Source organism: Gouania willdenowi, chromosome 7 (genome assembly GCF_900634775.1).
Source record: "Gouania willdenowi chromosome 7, fGouWil2.1, whole genome shotgun sequence".
Classification (NCBI taxonomy): Eukaryota; Metazoa; Chordata; class Actinopteri; order Blenniiformes; family Gobiesocidae; genus Gouania; species Gouania willdenowi.
This window is the reverse complement of record NC_041050.1, coordinates 15,495,035-15,519,264: the sequence shown is the minus strand read 5'-3', so window position 1 is coordinate 15,519,264 and position 24,230 is coordinate 15,495,035. Positions and strand designations below refer to the sequence as shown.

The following is a 24,230-nucleotide window of genomic DNA, read 5'->3' as shown; positions in this document are numbered from 1 at the left end:
AGCGACATGTTCAATGAGTATACAACACGCCACAGAAGAATAAACCCTGCCTTCATTTGCAGGTTTACTCAGAAACACAAAAATATTTTACACAAGCTGAAGCGAGCGACAGCAGTGAAGTGGCTTTAATGTGGCCACACTGATGCGTCACAAACTACATCCATCACACCAATGACTTCATTTAAAGAACTAAACTCTTGAGTTGAATTTTACTCGCAGTGTTGAGAAGCTGACTGAGGAGTTGGGTTTCACCAGACATCAGTGTTTGTGTTGAACACGGATATCAGAGTTGAGCATTTACTGTATGGTGGATTCATGGCAGACATCCACAGATCTTCCTCTTATACCGCTCTGCCTGGGCGTGCGTTGGCATGTTGGATGTTTGCTTTTTCTTGTGCCTGTGGAACCATTTCTATTCTCCATAATTGTACAGTCATTTTGTAAAGAGCTCATTACTGTCTCAGGAATGGCACATTTAGATTTATACATCAGTTCCATATTTTGCGGCGAAAGAGCTGGTGCTAGAACCAAGTTCCACACGTTCTCTTTTTCACACGTCTCATGCGATGGGGGAGGGATTAAAACCTGTCAACATGCGTCAAACTCACAATAGCTCAACACATTTTTCACATAAGGCCAGTGGGTTGTAATACTTTATCAGAGGTTCAATATATTTGAATACCCACACTTATGAGAAGTTAATACTGTATTCTCCAATCACTCATCTGTCCACCATCATCCAAGTACTCAACTTCCTCACTTCAGTGAAAGTACAGATACACTTTACCAAAAACTACTCCAAGTAAAAGTAGATTGGACCAAATATTTCTTAAGTTAAAAATGACCTTGGTATTGAAAGTAATTAAAAATCTCCATCATGATTTTCATTGTCATAAGTGCAATTAAGAGTACATTGATGATCTGTATGTTTATTTGTACAACAATGCAACAGTTACCTGATAGTTGTACAACTGAATAACACTGTGCGTTGTTTTGTTAACTACCATAACATTTAGATTTGCATTTTGTAAACCACATAAAAGCCAATCACTGATATTCTCATAGGGCTCTATTCTCCCATGCTCGTAAGTCAGGAAAGCCATGCAGCGGCGCTGTTTTTGGCTGCGTGCTATTCTCCCCCTGTGCGCCTTGATCCCAGTTATGCACTGTGGGTGGAGCAGCCCTGAAATGTGGGCGTTCCCATTCAAATCTGGCCTTGCGCACACTCTCCCGTCTTTTTAAGTTCTTTTCCTCTTACGCGCTTCTGTACCTGGAATAAGTGCAGCGCCCCGATAAGGTTGAACCATTATATTGCACTAGAACAGAGGTCTGCAACCTGCAGCTCTGGAGCCTCATGTGGCTCTTTGACTCTTTTGCAATGGCTCCCTATAGCTTTCAAAAATATTGAAATAAATAAATATTTTCTTACAGACGGTATTAATGATTAAATAAAATCACGATATAACGATTTGTTAACCTAAAATAAATCACATTGTGTAATAACTTCCTACTTCACCTCCTGAAACATCTACAGACCATTAACTTTCCCTGCACTTGTGGTAAACCTTAAGTTTTAAATCCCTGATAAGATAACTAAACCAAAGTCTAATCTGGAAGTAAATATACATTATAATTGTGTGGGGATAGATTCATTTAACTGCCAATATGCCGGCTAAATATGCATGCTTTATGTGTGGCAAGAAATTAGCAATTAGCATGTGTTGACTGACATTATGTTATCAAATTCAAGTTATTTTTTGTAGCCCTTCAAATACATTATCTAAAAAAAAAAAATCTTTATATAACAATAATTATTATGTTTTATACACTATGTTGTTTTCATTAGAAAGGTATTTTTTTTCAGCTCCGGAAGGACTTTAAGCCATGTGAGATGAGGGAAAATGGCTCATAATATTTCAAAAGAGACTCAGAAAGAATCTCTCCAAACTGACACTGTTACGCTGTCACGGGGTTCAATATGTTCACATTTAACAGTTCTAGACGGGACCAAATAAAAATAAATGCTAACGAAATAGTTTTTTTGTACAAATGTATGCGTCTTTTCTCAGATTTTACCAAAACCGCTGCTGCAGCCAAAGTCTCACTCTGAACTGAGTCTTTGGTGTAAAACCCACCTGTCTTCTGTGTCTCTCCTCAATGGTAGTATGATGGATGTACATGACATGACATGTTAGTGTGTAATTCATTTTCCCACTGGGTTTTTGGAGTTTTTCCTTGCCAAAGGTGGGTCTAAGGACAGGAGATGCTACTGGACATTTATTTTTCATTTGCTTAAGTCCAGCGAACATTGGTGCAAACTTTATTTACCAATTTATTATGCGTATGTCCCATAGAATTAAACCAGATGAATTGCACACGCTATTTTAATTTGCACCCACAAAGCCTAAAAGAAAAATGGTTTAAGAAAGAACACATCCTGCCCGTGAAAAAACTTTTGCGGACATTGTGGAATTTAATGTGGGGGTTCAACACTCTACAGGCCCTTAATGAGCTTCCTCCAAAGCAGCTGTCCCACATATGCATTCAGTACTGTTTGTGATGCAATTCTTCCGTAGGCGTTTGTGAGCAAAAACAAAAAGTCAAAAACTCATGGGTTTTAGATTAAAAAAGGAGTCCTACAGCTTTTCTGTTAATTCACATCGAATGAGCTGTTTTCTGTTGGAATGGAGCAGTAAAATGACACCGTTGTCTTTGCATCAATAATGAATTGCCAAATAAAAACAAAAGTTAACAAGATATTTATATTTCTTGATAAAATACACTAAGCTTATTTGACCGGTAGGTCAGCTGGGGGGCACTGCCCACAAATGCCCCCCCCCCCACATGACGCCGACACTGCATGTGAGTGAGACGGAGCACGAAGGGGAGGGGCGAGGGGGGTACATTCAAAATCATGCTAGTTTTTGAGAATCGCCTACCCTACCTTTAATGTTTACAGCTGACGTAAAGCACCAAACGTGACACTGCAATAAACCTTCTGTAACTGGTTGGAACTTATACTTTTCCTCTTTTAACAAATTAACCCTAAAGCCAAAATACTTTATCTTAATATTATTTGATCAGTGCGTTACAGTTTTTTTTCGATTGCTAACAAGCATTGGTCGAAACTGAAGTCACAGGTTCAAAACTCTCAACGCAGTCTGCAAACAGAAGTCCATGTGGACTAAACTGTGAATCACTTTTCATTGCTTTCACACAAAATGCATTCAGTGACCACAGTCACCAAATGTCATGAACTCTTTTCTCAGTCACTAGTATATAGGAACTTTTCAGGTTTTTCTTGTATTTTTTGTAGAAGCTATTGAAAGAAATATTGCAAAATTGATGAAAATCTAAAATTTCTTGTAGAAGCTATATAAAATAATATATAGTTGCCTATTGTTAAAATAAAGAAAAATCATTATTATTTTTTTTTTTATTGTATTATTACATTAATAGCTGTTGTAGTATCATCGGGATGGCTTGTTAAACATTTCATATGATTTGCAGAGGGGGGGAAAAACCAACACATTGAAGTTATACATTTTATTGTTTAAATTAGCTTTTCGGCGTTGCGCTTTCTAGACGGTCCCTCCTCGCACTGCGATCGGGTCTTGTTTTTTTTTTTTTTTTTTTTTTTTTTACCTTGTCTGCACATGCTGTCGAAGGTTAACACTACAAGAAGTGCAATCTTTTAACAGCAATGCATATTTTATTATTGCAATTAAATAAATTTATTTATTTCATTGCATAATTGTGACCGTCACCAGCCCTCCCTAGGGAAGGGTAAGAAATACTTTATTAAAGGGAGGATGTAAAAGAGAGAGGGCAGTGTTACACCAAGGTGAGGGGTTGGAGGGGGGTGGGGAAGTTAACAGGGAAGAGGGATACAAGATAGGATATAGAATGGGTGGGGAATAGTTGTTAGGTTTTAAGTGATGCGATGTGAAATTGTGGTTGTGTATATTGTGCTTATTGTTGTGTTGTCAAGCCAGTTTGGTGACCAGTGTGCGGTTTAGGAATAATGGTGGTGGCTGTGAACAGAGGAGGAAGTGAGTGGAAGTTACATAAAACAGGTATTTGGGAACAACGTGTCTAAGGTTGAGCCCAGTATGAGTGTTATCCCACAGCCCAAGGCCAGTGCATCCATGACAAATGTATTTCCAAGAACCGCCACTGCAAAACCCAAGAGCCGCCCCCGGGCCCGAAGAAGCAGTCAGGCCAGCAGCAAGAGCAGGCAGCCTAAGGGCCCCCGGCGACCACCCCACGGCCAAGCAGCCCCCCGAACGCCCCCAAGATCCCAAGCCGAGAGGCAGCCATCGCCCCCCCCCCAAGGAGCCAAGGACCCAGCGCACCACGCGATCGGGTCTTGTTTACCTCCGTACTGAGATTGTCTTACACACTCAGCCTGAAAGCTCACAACACAGAATGACGAACGCCACAACGCAACACAAATCGAGAGCACACACAAATACAAACCCCAGAACACAACATGAAAGCTCACAACATAACACGAAAGCAGTCCTGTAAGAATCCACGAAGAAGACGATAAAGGAGGTACGTACAATAAAAAAAATCTACAAAGAAGAGTGACGTTTCCTGAAGAAACCTGATGCGATGATTTATGTGCTCCTGCTCCTCTGGCATTGTTAGACTGAATGATGTTTCCTGCAATGGTTTATTATCAGTGTTTAAAATAACAATTTTTTTTCAGTAACGGAGTAATCTACGTAATGACTTTTTACGCCGTTACAACGCCGTTAACATTACTGAGCGTTAAAAAGTGGTGCGTTACATGCATTGATTGAATAAACAGCAGCTGTAGTGAGGAGGTGGGTTAAAAACAAGGTGAGCGATAATGATCGGCTAAGGCGGTGTCATGTTTCATGGCAGCCAATCAGAGCCAGTATTTTTACACATGTGCCAGCACACACACACACACACACACACTCTACAGATTGGATGAAGCAGCAGAGATGGCGAGCGTAGAGCAGTCCGATCAAAAGTTGACATTTTTGAGGTGGCATTTTTAAGGTCAAAGGCAAGAACGTGCATGTGAAGTGTTCATTATATCCAGGAGAGAAGACTTTGTCCACATTCGTTGTAAACAACTCAAATTTAATGAAGAACCTCACGACACACGCATCTAAAAAATCTGAATTATTTGACATATGGCAACTTTTTTTTTAACAGTAACTTTCCTTGGTAATGAGTTACTTTTATTATAGAGTAATTTAATTACTAACGCAGTTACTTTTTGGATCAAGTAGTGAGTAACTATAACGAATTACTTTTTTAAAGTAACGTTCCCAACACTGTTTATTATACTGCACTATTGTTTCATGTGTTATCCCGTCATATCGGGAAAACAAATTAAATTAACTCGTTATCACGGGAAAACAAAGTCTCGTAATCTCGGGAAAATGAAGTCGTTTTCACGGGAAAACGGAGGAAATAGATGTATAAAAGTGTGGCCCTTTAGGGCTTCCATATTAATGATCTATATTGTCAAAAAAAGAAAGGTTTTTAAGGAGATTGGCATAAAATTGAAAATGTCCTCCTGTTTGTCGCGCCACACCTGTCACATCTCCATTCCTCACCCTAGGGGGCGCGCCACACACTTTGAGAAGCACTGGTGTAGCCTAACCTACGTACATGTACAGTATAACACTAAAAGCAACATCTCGTCAACAGATGTTTTAAGCTCTAATTTTTTTCTAAATAAGTTTTGATAAAGGGTGTCAAGCATTTCCTCGCTAATGCAGCGACTGTTCCCTGAGAGCAACTTCCTGTGTTTGTTATTGAGTTAGGTGGAGGTCACTGGCTGATAAAATAAAGGCCCAGTTTACACAGCGACAGGAAGCTAAACAGTAATTATACTTTTTCATCAAATAGGATAGCGTGATGAAAGAGGTGAGGGGGTGGGAAGTCAAGAGAACTGAGTGTGAGGTTTAGATTCCCGTGTCACAGGGCAACTATTCTGGGTGAACGAGAATGTGCTTACCCCAGCATGTAAAAATGGCAACCACTCCGACTTTGGCTCTAATATATTCATCCTCGTTGATAAAAGAATGAAGCCCGCTTTTAATAAATGGTGAAAATTTTCACTCAAAAAAAAGCAGTTTATTCAACATGCAAAGCACTGCAGCGCCCACGCAAGAGCTAGCAAGTGTGTTTGCTGGTGTCTACAGACACGTTGAGTGAGGGCAAAAAAAAAAAGTTTTAATTTAGATGCCAAGCCCTCGAGCTACAGACCAACGCCATAATCAACTCAACCACAGCAAGAGAGAGATGAAGCTCATGAAACTAAGAAGGACTCAGTCCCTCCGTTTTCTGCAGGACGGAAAATGGAGAATGAAGGAATTTTATCTGTAAAGAACTTTCCTTCCAACAGCCTCCTCAGGGCATCTGACCCACATGCCTTGAATATTGCAGTCTGCTGGAAGCCCAAAGTGTAAATAAATAGCAAATATTTCTGCTCTAACAATGATTAGAAAAAAAGACTGAAATAAAATCATAATGAATTGAAATGGATAGAAAAAGCTGTCAAACAATGACAACAAATGAATTAACACAGCAAACAACCTTTGGACAATATAAGGAGAAAATCTATCCATTACGGTGTATAGCCTATAGCAGTGTTTCCCAACTTTTTCTGTCTCATGTACCCACAATCCCTCTCTTCAGATTAGGAGAACACCTTCGTCACTCCAATTTAGTAATTTTGCTTGTATTATTTACATGTTTTTAACATGTTGGCCTCTGAAATCTCCTACAGCTTGAAAATGTCAACCTGTACATTTAATGCACACTAAATATCAATTTTGTGCATTACAATCATTGTATATCAGAAAATATATTAACTTTAATTTTTTTGTTATGTGCATAACATGTTAGTAACAATTTAGTAGTTTATTAAGGCCACAATATTGTTTATTCCATTAATGCCGTTTATTGTCAACGGGTGGAAAAGATGTTGGATGAGCATGTAGAGTGTCTGAAATAGGCTTGAAAATGACTCAGCATGTTGGAAATAGATTCATCAATGTTTCCAAGTAACCCCTGCAATGTGTTCAAGTGCCCCTAGGGGTACACGCACCCCTGGTTGGGAACCACTGTCCAATAGGACCATGTGAATGTATTAGTACAAGCAATAGAGATGAGTGAACAGTAAACCTGGGTGACAGTTTTTCAATCCAAAAGTTTGATGATCACAGAGCAATACCCGTAACATTAGCATCGACCTACAGTATGTACTGTATGCTAAGGTAACATGGAGAATTGTCCTGTACATCAAGATGAGTGGATTAAAAGGTGAGATTGGAAATGGTATGAGCCGTTACTTATGTTGTCTCCCCCCCTCCTTTTTTTTAAAACTTTATTCCCCTTAATCTTTCTTTTATTCTCTCTTTCCCCCATTTTTATTTTCCTTTTTTCCCCTTTAATCTTCTTCTCTTCTTTTTTCTACTATTTATGTTCTATTGTGGTCTTCAGTAGGACCTGCATCAAGAGCTTAACTGTAGGAAAGTGACAGATTTGATTAACATGAATGAATTGCAGTATGAGTTTTTGGCCATTTATTTTCAAAGGACACGCTCTCGTCTGCTCTCCTTAATTATAATAATTAACATTTTCAACATGTTTTGAGAAAAAAAATAACCCTATAACCTTTATGGTACCTCAGGGGTCCCCAGACCTCAGTTTTGGAACTTCTGTCCAATACATTTGCATTGTAGAGGCTCCTCTCCTCCTCCTCATTTCTATCCTCCTCTTCCTCCCTCCCTCCATCCAAAAACGGGAGAAGGCAGGCTGGCTCTCACCCCACACACACACACGCATGCACGCACGCACACACACACACACACACACACACACACACACACACACACACACAGGGCCTGGTCCAGTCCACAGACACACAGAGGAGAGGCTGCAGCTGGATGTCAGAGGACCTCTGCAGGGCAACAACGATCCCTAAATGTGATGTAAATATAGGACAGGTTAATTCTGTCAACTTTGGGATAAACCGACACAGAAAAAGGAGAGAATCTTCTTTGACCCACTTTTTTGGGATTTGGAATTTGACATCCTTGTTTCTGTCCTAAAGGTAGGAGAATACTTTATGTTTATGTTTCATTGGTATTATAATCTTGTAACTGCAATTCCTTCTTTGCATGGATATGATTAGTCAAGTATATTCATTAATTGCTATACTTTAAAAAAAAAAAAAAAAAAAAATTGCTTATTTTGCATACATTTTGATTTTTTTTTAAAGCCTCTCTATCATGTGCACATACCATTTCATAGGTGAGTTAATTGGGTTATACCATGAACACTATATGTTATAAACTCTATAAACACTACAGTATAACAAAGATCTATTACAAGGCTTGTTTTAGGCCAACATCCGTTGGTGCTCATCAGACAATTGACCCTGCTCTATGGAGGTAGATGTTTGTCTTTATTATTAAAAAAAAAAAACTAAAAAAAAAAACTTTTCAATCAAAAGAAAAATCACTTCAATAATTAAAAAAGTTTCAATTAAAAATACATATTTTCAATCAAAGAAAAAAAAGTGCTCAAATCCAAAAATAATATTTAAGACACAAATAATTGCATTTGAATGTTTTTTTCTTTGATTAAAAATTTGTGTTTTTGCTTGAAATAAACTTTTTTTGATTGAAAAGTTGTTTTGATTAAAAAGTTGTTTTTTTGATTGAATAATAAAGACACAAATGTTCCATAATGTTCTGGCTTTCACCTCCCACACTAGACGGTGCAATTAGTCTCCAAAGACTTGCAGCAGTGACCTAGAGAAACCATTAAATGTCCACTATAATAATAATTATAAAAGCAGTCTACATGTTACCTCACAATGCAATGGCCGACCTGAGCTGAAATATTCATGTGAAGAAAAAAAAAAAGCCGGACAAGTATGTTCTGTTAAACAAGTGTTCATACATTAATAGATAAATGTACTTCAGATTCTGCTCACAAGCCTTTTACTACTATATTCACCCAAACAGACCAGATAATGGTCCATTTCCTGAGCACCAGGTCCACCTGCCCATTATCCCAGCTGTGGGTTGACCACCCAACACTTCATTCACCTGTTGAGGTCAACATTCACTCAAATGTTTTCTTTTTTTTGTCCACCTTCGAAATTCAAGATCACAGTTTCCAAAGCTGCTTCCCAGGAACACAGCAGATGGTTTATCTCAATGCTTTCAACTTTTTTTTTTTTGGGGGGGGCGGCTCATTGACGAAATGACGCTATAATGGTTTATACTATTTATTCACAGCCCAGTTGAGGATTTAAGGCTTTATTTTCCTCCTCTTTTTGTTGCTCTGCTCCTCGTGAGCAACTCACCACCACATCCAAGCTTGGCAGCAGCAGAGAAGCTGCCAAACACTTCCTTTTTTTAGGGACGCCAGTCACCAAATTACAGCCACTGGGGCTGTTAACTCCACCCAAAGGCCCTCATGGACACACCTAGCGCTGACTGAGCTTGGTCCATGAGCTTGGAAATAAAGCCTAATGGTGAAGTAAATATTTAAAAAAAAAAAAAAAAAAGACACGAGTTGCTCAGTCAAATTATGAGGTTAGACTATTTAACCTTTGATTAGCTGCATATATAAAACCACAACATCAAATAGAGAGCACCCTATTGTTGACCTCATCCTCAGTTGAAAGCTACACTCTCTGACACTCTGCAAGGCTAATCCACGCCAAATACTTGGTGCACAGTCAGTACTGTGATCAGAGTGAGCCACCATGTGATTTCAATCGGCAGAGTGTTGACGTGGCGGCTGCCAGTACATGAGTGTTAAGGTGCCAGCTGGCATCTGGTGTGTGCTGTGTGCCCCACCTTAGCCGCGCTTACACCCTGCCAACCTCGCTCATGCTGAACAGCTCTAAAGTGTGCACACAAATCATATAATCAAATTTCATGTCCTGATCTGTTCTGTCAGGTTCAGTGTGCATGCAAGGATCTTTGATCCTGCAGACATATCACAACTAAAATAATTATCTTAAAACTTGAAAAAAAAAATAAAAAATTCAATAGAATTTAGGTTTTTTGAAAACCTTTATTTCTATATACTAATAAATGGAAATATAATATAATATGATGAGTGTGGTGGAGAAAAGGCCAAAGTTTCTCATTAAAACTCAAGTCAGTAAGGGGGGGGGGATGTAAAGTTGACCTCTGGCACTATTGGTGGGAAAGTTAAACATACATCAGACAGGAGATTAGTCAAGTCAAGCAACATTTTTCATCCCTTTGGCAACATTGTTCCCATCTTCTGACCTTTTCAGGGTCAGGAAGTTCTGCTGGTGCCAATCTCCAGTGTACATTAGTGCTAGGCTAACGTGCTAACACCCTCACACCCCCTATTACTCCCACTACGGCCAGTCTAGAGACTCTAATCAATCCAATCAACACTCATGTTTTTGAATAGCGGGAGGAGAACCGTAGTACCCAGAGAAAACCCCACGCAAGCACAAGGAGAACATGGAAACTCCACACAGGAAGGACCAAAGTGTCCACATTGTGGCTTGAACCCCGGAACGTTCTTGCTGTGAGGCAGATGTGCTAACCGCTACACCACTGTGCTGCCTTTACTCTAGTTTAACACAGTGATTCTCAACCTTTGCAGCCTGCGACCCCCAAAATAAAAGTTCCAGAGACCGGGGACCCCCGCTCTACCTGAAGGTGTTTGAACACAGACATGAGCATTGAAGAACAGTCATGTGGAGACAGGGTCATCTATAAGGGGGGATAAAGGGGAGTGGGTTTTTGGGGCCCATCCATAAAGTCAGCACAATTATGGCCTATTGTTCTATGAATCTGTGATAACCACATTTATTTATTCATCTAAATAATATCCACTGTTATTCAGGAGGTTTGGGCCATAGTATATAGTAAGTCAAAGATGTAAATCCTTGTTTAAATCAGAAATAAAGGGGTTTGAATGTGAGCAAAAATGGTTGGAAAGGTGGTGAAATGGGATTTTAAAAACCACAGAAATTGATTAAAAGTTACAAAGTAGAGTGGCCAAAAACAGACCGAAAAAGTGGTAAAGAGGGTTCAAAGTGTCAATATTGACTTAAAAGTGGCACGAATGGAAGGATGGGGGGTTGGGGGTAATCTAATTTAAAAAGTAGGATCAATTAGTTTAAAATGGCAAATGATGAGCATGACAAATGGTGAATGTGGTTAAATTGGCTTAAATAAGCATGCGATATGGTGAAAAGAGAGTAAAAGTGACAATAATGGGTCAACAGGTTCAAAAAGTGGTAAAAAGAGCTTGTAAGTGCCAAAAATAGCTTGAAAGTGGAAAGAATATGCATAAAAGGCATTGAAATTGGTTGGAGAAGTGGCAGAAATGGGAGTAATGTCGGAAAAATGCATTAAAAAGAGAAAATATGACAAGAAAAAGTGATACAAATTTGTAAAAATATGGTAAGTTTGGTGTATCTGCAGAAAAAGGATAAAAAATAAGCAAAAATGGGCTCAAATTGTTAAAGAAAATATTCCTAATCTCTTGAGGGCACCCAGTGTCTCGCTACCGCAAATGGGGTCCTGACTCCCAAACCCAAGGTTGAGAACCACTGCTCTAACATACTGTAAGGTTCATTGCTATTGAGGGCTGACTCTAACAGTAAAATAAATAAAAGTAATTTCCAATTCCAAGTAATACCAATATCACTCAATACTCTAATCCATCCATCCTCTTCTTTCAGTCTCAATTTGGAGACTCCACCAATCCTATCAAACCCACCGATGGAGAACATGTCATGCACATTCACGTATAACGTACATACTGTAAGACTTTGCATTGAAAGTCTGGGGTATGAGAGAACAAACGAACATTAAAGGAACATTTCTGTCATGTACTGAATAGACTGAATTGACTCTTTCTGTATTCACCTTATGACTTCACATACTTCGCCCTGTGACAAACTTCCACACAATATGCATGAAGTGAAAATGGAAAAATAACAGAGAAGGCCAAGAACCGTAACATCCTCTACTTAGCCTTTAGTTGTTTTCTTGCTGGTTGTGTGAGGGCTTTACTGGGAGGATTTAAGAGGACGCTGTTTACTGGAACCAGATAAAAGTGGTTATTACTTCTGCAGAGGCTGCTTGACTGTAGGATGTAGTTAGTACGGTAGGCTTATCGACAGGTTGTGTTTATACTACTTTTATATCTCATTCCTGGTTGATGATAGACTTTACTCGTTCCTGTCTGTGTTTTTCATCCCTCTCTGAGCCTAATACATCTCTCTGCTAATTTCTAACCACCACCATCTCTGGTCTTTGAGCTGTGGATGAAGAAAGTCTCCACGAAGTGGATGTTTTGTATCTCATTTTTAGTTTTTCAACAGATACCAGTTATACTGTACCTCCTAAAATGTAGCAGAGGACAAACTCCAGAAAATCTAGTATAAACAGTTGTGGTGGTGTGTCCTGTGTATACTGAGCTTCTTTGTGTTGTGATGGCTGTGCTGTATTCTTCTGGCCAAGCTGAAACCACAGTAAAGCAGTTTTTTTTTTTTCTATTCTGCAAAATGGTATAATTTGGCATCTATTTTGATAGAAAGGAAAAGACTACAGAAGCCAGTTATTCATGTTTCCAGGCCAGCCCCACATCAGACAATTTTCTTTTTGGTGCATCTCGTTTTACTTCTTTAATGCAGTTGATTCCTGTAAATATTGTAAATGGAAGCCAATCTCTTTGGTTTAATTGTCTGAAATATAAACCTTTGTTTGTTTTACCACGGCTCTATTCAATGTATGTCGCTGACCACATTCCCGAGTGCCTTTGAGCAACTGCTGCTGCTCTGCTTTAAAGGATCAGTGTCACTTTATGGACTGTTTTTAAAGAAGTGTGGAATGAGAGGCATTTCCCTTCAACAATGAAAAGTCTTCAACCCTTACTTACAAGCTATATTGTTTTTAGGCCACGCTAAGTCTTTCTTTCAAAACTCTGCTTCCAGAAACATCTGGAACGAGGGATAACATGACCAATCCTGGAACAGGCGGTGCTGCAATCCCAAAGAGCTTTAACTAAAAAACAAAAAATAACAAAAAATACAGTCGTCTCATCAAAAGTAAAAGATAAAGTCAAAGAAATGAATATTTAAAACGTCTTTCTTCCTGTTTTTCACGCTTTCTTTTGTTGTTTGCTCAGCTCTTCATCCTGATAACATTTAAAGCTAAAGGTCTGAGTATGTGTTTGCACACTCAGCATGGCCATGAGGCTTGTGTTGGATTACAGAGCTGGGTATCACAGAGAGAATTAATACAACCAGGTCAGAGATTAGACGGTCTATGGTTCCACTGGACATCGCTCTTCAGGATTAGCCTGTGAGTTGTCTACTTTCACGATGAATTGCCATCATAAAGAATTCATTTTCAGAGAATTACTTTTGGCCTTAAGCAGAAAGAGGAACGTGATGGAGACAGTTAAAGGGTCGCTTGAGTCAAATAAGCTGGGATAAGCAAGTAGACACACACATAACAGAGGCTCAGATGCGTGATGCGACCTCCACTCTCTGTGTGCGTGTGCACGAATGACATCATGGAGTTTGTGTTTCACAACACACACACACACACACTTACACTCATGACATACATTCTTATGAATGGTGGCTTTGTTGCAATCCTCGTGTGCTTGAATAAACTTTTCCATCTCGTTGGTGATGTCCTCCACTTAATCTGATTGGCCAGCAGAAAGAGACTCTCTCCCGTGGGAATAAGGAAGTAGACAGTGACATTTTGAGTCAAAATGACTTTCCTTCCCAGCGTCGACTTTTGCCAGTAGTTCCAGTGGGAATGAGTGCATTTCTCCTCTGCGGCCTCCAGCTGCACGTCTGCTCGTTAGGTGTGGCATAAACAGTAAGGCTTTGTAATTAGGGATAAGTAGACCATTTCATAATATTTGACTGTCAACTTACTGTTAACCACTGCTCTGAGCCTAAATACAGTGTGTCCTACATGTAGGACAATTAATCTGTTCGAAAGCCAAGGACTCATCGAGTCCCTATTGAATCCACAAAACACACATGGCCTCACGTGACGGGACACTAATGATAAAATGTGTTTTAAAAAACAAAAACTCGATATTAGCCTTTTGCCGATATCCAATATGCCGATATTGTCCAACACTAAAATGTCCAATTTCTGATATTTATAATACTCCATGGAAATAAATAATTCAGCCTTCTTTTAATGTGATGCTTCGCTGGATGTATTGTAGAAATAATGTGTGAAAAACAAGAATCCATATGGTACTGCGGAAAAAACGTTTTTTTTTTTTTTTTTTTTAAACGAATATCAACCAATAATATTGGTGGGAAAATAATATCGTCCTCAAGTTTTTCTATCACTGTCTGAGATTGAGATGCCAAATTATCACACTATTTTAAAAACAATTATTTATAATAACATAATAATTGAAAACCAAAATGAAATGGCAATTATTTAAAAAAAAAAATAAGAAAAAATTAAACAATGGTTAATTTGCAATGGTAGGGCACACGGTGGAGTAGTGGTTAGCACGTCCACAGCAAAAAAGGTTCAAGCCATGGGGTGGAGTTTGCATGTTCTCCCCGTGCTTCCTCCCATAATCGAAAAACATTACATTTAGGTTGATTAGAGTCTCTAAATTGTCTTAAGGGGTGAATGTGGTTGGCCCTGTCTAGGGTGTACCCCCATATAATGCCCAATGAGAGCTGGAGACAGGCACCAGCAGTCCCCTAGGACCCTGAAAAAAGGTGAAAGTGGGTCAGAAAATGCATTAATGGATGGTTTGCAATGATCATCGCTTACAAATAGAAATCTTGAGAAACAATATGTTCTCACACTGTTCTCTTTTCCTTTCCAGGTCAAAGATGATCTCCCGTTGCCCTGCTCTGCTGATGTTCTGTGTGGCCCAGCTGCTCTCTCCCTCCTTTGCCTTGCCCTTTGAGCAGAAGGGCTTCTGGGATTTTGCCATGGACACTATGGACAGCGATATGATGATGACGATGATGAGGGATGAGGAAGGCTCAGCCAACGGGGAAATCTACCCTCCTGACATACCCATATGTCCTTTCGGCTGCCAGTGTCGACTGCGGGTCGTCCAGTGCTCTGACCTTGGTCAGTGAGAGTGTGAGAAGCTGTGTCTGTGCGTGTTTGTGATGCTTTGTCATCCTTTCTTAGCGTGTGAGTGTGGCAAGAGGTTTAAGGAGAAAAAGAAATGAGCTGAAAGACTGAGCTTTGCATGACTTGTGTGGCAGTAGAATTTATCCTACTTGGATAAGCCCAGAATCCTTTCATGGACTGGGATCTCTTACTGGGATTTTGTGTTCTTTACTTGGTGTGGGCTCAACTGGTAGAGGAATGGAAATAATACAAAGAATGGCTCACAATAATAAGGTTACTGGGGTAGATCACAGCTGAAGAGAGTGAAAATTGACTGTTTTATACAGAGGTGTAAAGAGTACTCAAGTAGAAGTACTGTTACTACATTGAAATTGTACTCAAGTACAAGTAAGTCATACATAAAATACTCAAGTACACGTAAAAAGTAGCGAGTTACTTTCACCCCCCCACGCTTATTTTTGGTAATAAATCTTGCCACGGTTCCCTTGCATACAGTAAACATCTCATGTATAAACTAAAATGGCAGCCGACTGCTCCCCAGGGATGGGTTAATATGCAGAGGACTAATTTTAATATATATGTGTAACAAGATATATACATGAAGAATAAAGGCTTAAAGCCCAGTTTAATTTAATTTAATTTAATTTAAAAAAGGAAGAGATGAAATCTTGCACAATTGGAGCTTAATTTTCCACAAAGACATTTGTATAAAATTAAAAGTTTGTCAAAATAATTATTAAATAAAATAACACCAATGAATTCCATTCAAAATATAAAAAAAGCAGTAGCTATCTGTATGGTCACCATATCAACAAACCAACATTCTATCTGTATGCAGCGACCCTATTTGGTCAGTTTAGGTCATGTGACTAAGACTAAACCTTACCCTAAACCTGAACCTAACTCTAACCCTAACCCAAAAAATTGTTGCGATATTGGGTTATAACCTAATTCTAACCCTAACCCTAAAACGCTATGTACTTGTACTTTGGTAACTGTACCAATAGCACCGGGGGTTGTCCGTAAGGCAACCGTACAAATAGACACTTTCATAAAAAAATGATCAGGCTCTAAGTATGGCTATATTTATGAAGTCTATAACTAAGAAAATAACCTGCATTCAAAGCTGTGTTCATTACGTGTTCAAAGTTCATTACGTTTGATCTGATTGGTCAGCTATAATGTGATGCATTTAATTGTAGTATTACAATGTCCGTTGATCATTTTAAAACAAATAAATAATAATTGAAATGTAACAAATTACTTATTCTAAAACGTACTTAGGTACAAGTAAAAATAACTGATTTAGAAATAAGCTCAAAAAAGTACAAGTACCCATAACAGCAACTCAATTACAGTAACGTGAGTACTTGTAATTCATTACTTTCACCTCTGCTTTTACACAGAGCCAAACGTGGTATTGAACTGATACCATACACACAATCTTTCTTTATAACTTTAATATTGTCTGAGTTTAGACACGACTGTGTTGAATTGTCATTTCATACGCTCCATATATTTACTGTCCTTGGTCAAGCTGCAGTAGGTAAATGTGGAAACATATAATTTCCAAGATGTCAAGTGCTTATTTCGAACAGATGTATTTTGGTGGTGGCGTCTGTCTCCTCTCACCATGCTTCCCAGTAAGATGTTGAGCGTGTGTTGAGGGGCACTGGGGTTACAGAGGGTGCTAGTTTTGTCAGTTTGTGGCAAAGCCTCGGAGATTTGTGGCAGATATGAGTGACGCTGTGGGGTTGTGGTCAACGGGATGGAGGCGATCGCTTAATCAGAGTCCTGGGAAACGTTTGGTTTGCTTATCATGTCTGTTGATTTTAATGTGGGACAAACACATGAAAAAAGGAGTTTTTGAAGAGGTGAAGGTTTGACGTGGAGGTGAAAAGTTCCAGACACATTCATTAGGCCAGCTAACATACGCAGCACACTCCTCCTACAAGGCTGCTGCAATTATTTATTATAAACTATTAAAAGTAAATCAATGAATCACAGTCTGAAATGTAATTTAAACTGTAAACCAGCAGAGGTTGGGTCTCTCATCACCACTTCAATGAGGAAATTCAACTCAATGGGAAAATTGTGCACAGCTTATTGGCTAAAGCCACTGCTCCCGATCTCTCAGCACTGTGTGGACGTGGTTTGTACATAATGTCAGAGGTTTGAGTGCAGTGTGGTGTCGTGGAGGGTGGGGCACTGTGCAGCCAAAGCCGTGGCTCTAAACTTAACTGTGGATGGACTCTGGCTGGTGTCCAGTCAGTCAGATGTGGTAGACTGAATCCCTGAGGCCGCTCGCTCACCAGCTGCTCCAGATGCACCAAGGTTTGTCACTTGTCCATCTTCTCCGGCGACCACTTCCGTCCACGTCGCACATTGATGTGGGATTGTTGATGAAGAATGGGAACTAAAGTGTTGAGCGGTTTTTTCCCCCAGTCATCGCTGAGTCATTTAGTGCAGGTGTGTTTCTGTCTGAAGACTACTGGTTTCAGTCTTTCTCTCTGCATGAAGCTTACTTGCTCACAATAACAGAAGAGTTGGGGGTTCGAATCCCGCTCCAGCCAAGTCATTGTCATTGTGTCCTTGGGCAAGGCACTTTACCCACATTGCCTAGTATGAATGTAGTGTGTGAGTGAGTGTTGGTGGTGGTCGGAGGGACCGATGGCGCACTATGGCAGCCTTGCTTCTGTCAGTCTGCCTCAGGGCAGCTGTGGCTAAATTGGAAGCTTGCCACCGCTGTGTGTGGAGTAAAAGAATAATGCACATCATTGTAAAATCCAACGCATTATTATTATTATTATTATTATTATTATTATTATTATTATTATTATTATTATTATTATTATTATTATTATTTTTATTATTATTATTATGACAAGCTGGTTAAGTGATCCAATGGTATAAGTAAGAATGAAATAAAAAGTAATCTGATCGTGTCGAACGACTCATGTGGTCTTACACATTGATCACGTCAAATATGTCTGATTGTCTTTTACAAACATTAATACCATCCCATATCAGGTTGATGAATGCCAACTGAATCTTTCAAAACTGCATAAACTCTGTATCTGTAACAGATTTAGTTAACGAAAATCTTAATGTCTTTTACTTGACTAAAACTAGACTATAACTGAAATTGCTCTGATGACTTTTTTTTGTCAAAAGGACTAATGACTAAAACAAAATCAAAAAATTTGCACATGTCAGCTGTTTTCAAGCACGCGTGGATACCTAAATTCAGTCCCACTTTTATTGTGGCTTTCCCACTTGCACATTAACACACTTGGCTTGCTTTTGTATATGTCTGGGTTGTGCCGTTATCCTTTTATGTGACTTTCCGGTGGCATTTATTTCCCAGTTGTGACTTCTCTCTAATAGAAACCAGATGGAACATCTGGTGTCCTCATCTGGGATGAAGTGGGAATAGTCGTTCATGTGTGTATAAGGCACACGCCATTACTGGTGACAAACTAAGTGCAACATTGACGTCTGTGTGTGTGCGAGGTGCATGTTTATCTACCTGTTTCTATTGGAGCAATTGATGAGAAATACCAAAATTCTGATTTGTGAGCGTGAGGTTGTGCCGTCGGTTTAAGTACAAAACTGAATGTTTATTTTCTAAAGTTCATGTCTAACTAAGAATTTCTCTAGTTGAAATAAACTGGCTATGTAGGGTTTTGGTTCACAGGAAAATTCTATGCGTGAGGTTGATTCCTGTTTCCATTTTCATTGGTGTCACTTTCAGGATTGACGGAGGTGCCATCGAATATTCCTCCGGACACAAGGTTTCTGGACCTGCAGAATAACCGGATCACTGAGCTCAGAGAGAATGACTTTAAAGGCCTCACACATTTATATGTAAGTTAGGAGTTACATTGATTCATGTCTCTCCATTTTCATTTAACACATGTGCAGCTCAATACCTCAAACCTATGCTTGCTACAGTTGCATGAAACATGATCTCATGCGTGTGTCAATGTTCATTTCCTTTCTCTCCGTGCTGCTGCTGTCCTTTGCTTCGAGAATTCCAATTTAATTAAACTGAGCCTCAGCCAAACGGGATTATATCCTCCCTCTCTTAGAATTAAAGTTGCTCACTTCTGAATAGGAAACTAAAAGTCTGACCAAGAGCAACATTGAGACTGGCACCAATGGAAGCTCCTGACGCGACCATTATACAAAAACACCTTTATTAGGGTTTGTTTACATCAGGCGTCATCTGTCTCCCTCTGTCAGCCAGCACAGGTGGAGAGTCTGCTGTATGACTGTGAGCTGTGACTGGATCTGTTTTAGGTCACTCTGACACCTTCAGTAGAGCCAGAATCACCTCAAGTAGCTACAAAATAATGCAACAGCGATGCAATTTGTGTGGATTTTTTTTTTTTTTAATTTGTCTGTCTGACTGGCACTCAGCAACGGAATAAAAGGAATACGACCAATGAAATACAGATACTTCTTTATTTTTAAAAGACAGGTTAACTCTTGATCAACACAGACATTGTCAGGGAGTGTACACACAGGACATGACACCAACATTGTTGTTTAGCCTTCGATTTATTCAAATGATAACCTCAACTGCGTTCAGGGTTGCGGTCAATTCCATTTCTCCGTTACAATTACGTTTCCAATTATCCTTGTTCAATTACAATTAAAATAACATTACAGTGACCTGCATTTTTTTACAATTTACAATTAAATTACAATTATTTTCATCCTCAGAAAGTTAATTATAATCGTGTTCTCAACTACTAAAGTTCAATTACAATGAATCACAATTACTGAGCCTGAAATAAATTACCTGATAAAAGTTAACCTACCTCTTGTGTTAGTTTTCTGTTAGCATCTCTTATATAACGAATCTTAAATCAACTGTAAAATACACTAAAAATAATTATCTATCATCTAATTTCTTTCATATCTATTGGTTTCCTTGTTAGGCTTCCTAATCAATGAAAATATAGCTTTTACTATTTTTGTTGGGGGTATCTGTACCTTTTTTGTGTCAGTATATCTCTCAATTTTTTTTATTTTATTTTAATGGTAAAATGTGGAAACGCTTGATATGGAAAATATTTTAATAATTGTTAACTACATATGTGTAGAACTGTGCATAGAACTGTAGCATGGTTCTCCAAATTTTTTGAATACAATTACAATTATAATTACGCCATCATTGTAATTAATTCTCAATTATCAATATTCTTGGGGACACAGTAGTGCCTCTATGTATAATGTTAATAACAATCAAGAGCACTCAGAGAGCACTCACTTCTGCCAAACAGCAAATATCCAGATATTGACATTTAATCAGATCACTGATTCTGATCATGGTACTGTGATCATTCACAATTTAAAGGCTTGTAACAAATACATATACCCATTAATAACGATACAGTAGGTCCAAATGTATGGGCACCCACATTTTTTTTGGGAAAATCACGATGAAATGCGTAATCCTGATTCGATCAGGATGAAACTCAATTTGGCAATTGAGGAACAAACGCAACATAACTGATTTTGATTTGAAAAAGATTTTGATCTCCTCCAAAATGTAATGGAAACTTCCATGGTGTAAGGTCTATCTTTGCTTAACATTTGTCAAATTCCATTGGGTGGTTTAGATGTAATCCTGCAAACAGACAATAAATAAATAAATAAATAACGTGTTGAAAGTTGGTGTTAATAGCTCTCTGTTCTGCTTCCAGGGTCTCTCTCTAAGGAACAACCACATTTCCAAAGTTCATCCAAGAACATTTATTCCACTGAAGAACATGCAGAAGCTCTATTTCTCCAAGAATATGCTGACCGCTATTCCTAAAAACTTGCCTGCTTCACTGGTTGAGATGAGAATCCATGAGAACCGCATCAAGAAGGTTGCAGCTGGATCATTTGCTGGGCTGGCCAACATGAACTGCATAGGTCAGACATGCTGACGGTATTACAGGGCCTCACCCTGCCTCTATCATGGCACTGGGTTTGATGATTACAGGAGCTGCAGTTCATTTTAACCAATTCTTATTTTATCTGACAGAAATGGGAGCCAATCCCATCCAAAACAGTGGATTTGAGCCTGGAGCCTTTAAGGGACTTAAGCTGAATTATCTGCGCATATCAGAGGCTAAACTCACTGGGGTGCCAAAAGGTAATCATCCAATGCAAGTCAAATGTTGTTAAACTTTCACTTGGTTTCATCTTTACAGAATATTTTCTACATAATATGTTAAGAAGGATTACTCCAAATATAAAAAACCAGTAGACAAAGTACAGCATATACACTCTCTCATTAACATGTTGTATTTGACTCTATAATTAATGCAGGAATGTCTTTATTCTTTGCCTGGACATCAACATTTACCAACAAGTACACCTAGGTCTAACTGTACTTTGCTTACTATAGTAAGCAAAGTACTTACTATAGTAAGTATCCATATTTATCCACACATACATGTGGTTTTAATTTGGTATTTCTGCAAATAACTTGATTTGGAATGAACAACTAGGTTATGGGACAAACTGGGAACTGTGATATGAAAATGTCATCTTATAGTGAAAGTTTTATGAGATGTGTTTGCTTTTTAGATCTACCAGAGAGTCTCCGTGAGCTCCATCTGGATCAAAACCAGATTCAGGCTGTGGAATTAGAAGACCTGAGACGCTACAAGAACCTCTACAGGTCTGTGTGGACTCCATCCATCCATCCATCCATCCATCCATCCATCCATCCATCCATCCATCCATCCATCCATCCATCCAACATTTATCCAACCATTCATCCAACCATTCATCCAACCATTCATCCATCCATCCATCCATCCATCCATCCAACCATTCATCGATCCATCCACCCATCCATCTATCCATCCAACATTTATCCAACCATTCATCCAACCATCCATCCATCCATCCAACATCACTCATTAGTGCATTGACAAGCTGCTTTGTGCCTCGTGATGATAATTTACATTAAAGCTCCTCAACATGTAACTTTATCATCAGATAAATCCATATTATAGGCCTCATAGATCAATAACCTGAAGATAATTTGCTAAAAAAAAAAGATGTAAAAGGTTTAAATTGCTTTTTGAAAGTTTATTTTCATCTCCACTGTAAACACTCATACATTCACATACACAAACTGATGCATTTTTACTTCATTCTTACTGTGATTTTTTTTCTTTCTTCATCAAACAAGGAGGACAGTGATTCGCTTGACACCATTTTTGTTGTAGTTTGTTCCCGGTATTCCCTGTGATAGCGGAATGAAGAAATAAATAAAAAACATGTCTATGCGTCCGTCTCCGCGACTCCACATCCCACAATGCAACATGCAAAACTTTTCCGACAATGTCAAAAAACAGTGGAGCTTAAAAAACATTTTGAGCGGCAATTTCAACATTTTACATCTTTTTTGAGCTAATGATATTCAATGTATTGATCTATGTTTCCCACACTAGAGCTGGGCGATATGAACCAAAACTTATATCTCAATATTTCTTCTCAAAATGGCAACGTACATTATACATCCTGATATTTTTAACTCAAAGAAAGTCTTGCTGGAAAGACAATTCTAGATCAAATTTGCTGGTGAAAAATGCCACACAGGCACATTTAGTAACATGTGCCACTTTTGTTTTTTTCTCCTATAAAGAACAGCATGTGGGAGTTCTGTTGTGACTTGTTTAGGGGAAGGTCTGGGTTAGGATGCACTCAGAAATCCATCTAACTGCTTTTCATGCTGTTCTGAGAAGTAATAATACAAATGAAGCTATAAAATAAAAATATAACGATATAGAAAATATAAAACTTGATATATCTTGAATCACGATATATTGCCCAGGTCTAGTCTACAGTATGGATTTATCAAATAAAAATGTTTTTGTATCCAGCATCTTTAGGTGCAGAGTATCTGATCATCATTGATTCAATATAAAAGGTACAAAGAGCTGTTGTCATACTGACATTGTTCTGACTTTTGTTCCAGGTTGGGCCTTGGCTATAACCACATTCGAAACATCGAGAATGGGAGTCTGTCGTATCTGCCTCAGCTGAGAGAGCTGCATCTGAACGACAACCGCCTCACTCGAGTTCCCCAAGGCCTGCCTAACATGAAATTCCTACAAGTAAATCTTATATACACTTCTTGTTTGCTATCAGCTGCAATGAGTTTTGACTAATGTTCTCCACTTGGCTCCACTATTCCTGCTTTTTAGGTGGTTTACCTTCATTCCAACATGATTAATCAGGTGGGTGTGGATGACTTCTGCCCACGAGGATTTGGGATGAAGAGGACTTTCTATAATGGAATCAGCTTGTTCGGAAACCCCATCCACTACTGGGAGGTGCAGCCGGCTGCTTTCCGCTGCGTCAGCAACCGACACTCCATTCAGTTTGGCAACTACAAAAAGTAAACCAAAGAGAGATTGAGAGATAATTTAAACACTAATGATAAGAAAAAAGACTTTAGAAAGGGATTGTAATAGAGTTTATTTGACATCAGTTACTTTTTATGGTTTTTGTTGAGATGGAGATGGGAAATAAACAAGAAGACTCAAAATTCACCTTCCCATATTTTTAGCTTGAAGGTAGGAAGGATCTGCTTATGAATTGATGTCTCGAAAGAGAATTAAAATTTGAAGATTGTGTTTAGGAGCGGAATGATTTTCCTTGAAGCCTGAATGCATGAGGGGGACTACTGTAGATATAAAACTCCATTCCATACTGTTCCACAGCAGTTCTTATTAGGATTGAGGTCAATATTCCCTAATTAATATTCTAGTTACAATTATTTATACAAAAAGAAAGAATAGAACAATTAAGATGTAGAATTATATATTTACAATGAAAAGGTGCTTTATGTGACTTGGTGTGTGTTCGTTTCTTTAGATGCTTCTGCTAATTCCTTATTTCACTGATTTGAAACCAACAGAACCCTCGATCTGGGATTTATTGACCTTGTGCCAGGAAACAAGAAGTTACAGATTGGGTTTTTCACTCACCATGTACAGACACAAAAAGCAAACACATTTGTTTACATATAAACAGTTGACTGATTAAAAATTCATTATTTCA

At 38.7% G+C, this 24,230-nt stretch overlaps 1 protein-coding gene across 2 annotated transcripts; it reads left to right on the top strand.

The window, feature by feature from the left end:
• The first annotated feature begins 7,886 nt into the window (after positions 1–7,886).
• On the top strand, positions 7,887–24,230 carry bgnb (biglycan b). Of its 2 annotated transcripts, XM_028452653.1 has the most exons (8): positions 7,887–8,107; positions 14,893–15,146; positions 18,907–19,019; positions 20,867–21,080; positions 21,193–21,303; positions 21,741–21,834; positions 23,143–23,281; positions 23,372–23,569. In XM_028452653.1, exons 2-8 carry the CDS (start codon positions 14,900–14,902, stop codon positions 23,567–23,569), a joined length of 1,116 nt encoding a protein of 371 aa, XP_028308454.1. In that variant the 5' UTR covers positions 7,887–8,107; positions 14,893–14,899. The 2 variants fall into 2 exon arrangements, with proteins under 2 accessions (XP_028308454.1, XP_028308455.1); XM_028452654.1 differs by lacking the exon at positions 7,887–8,107 and having other exon boundaries at positions 14,900–15,146; positions 23,372–24,230.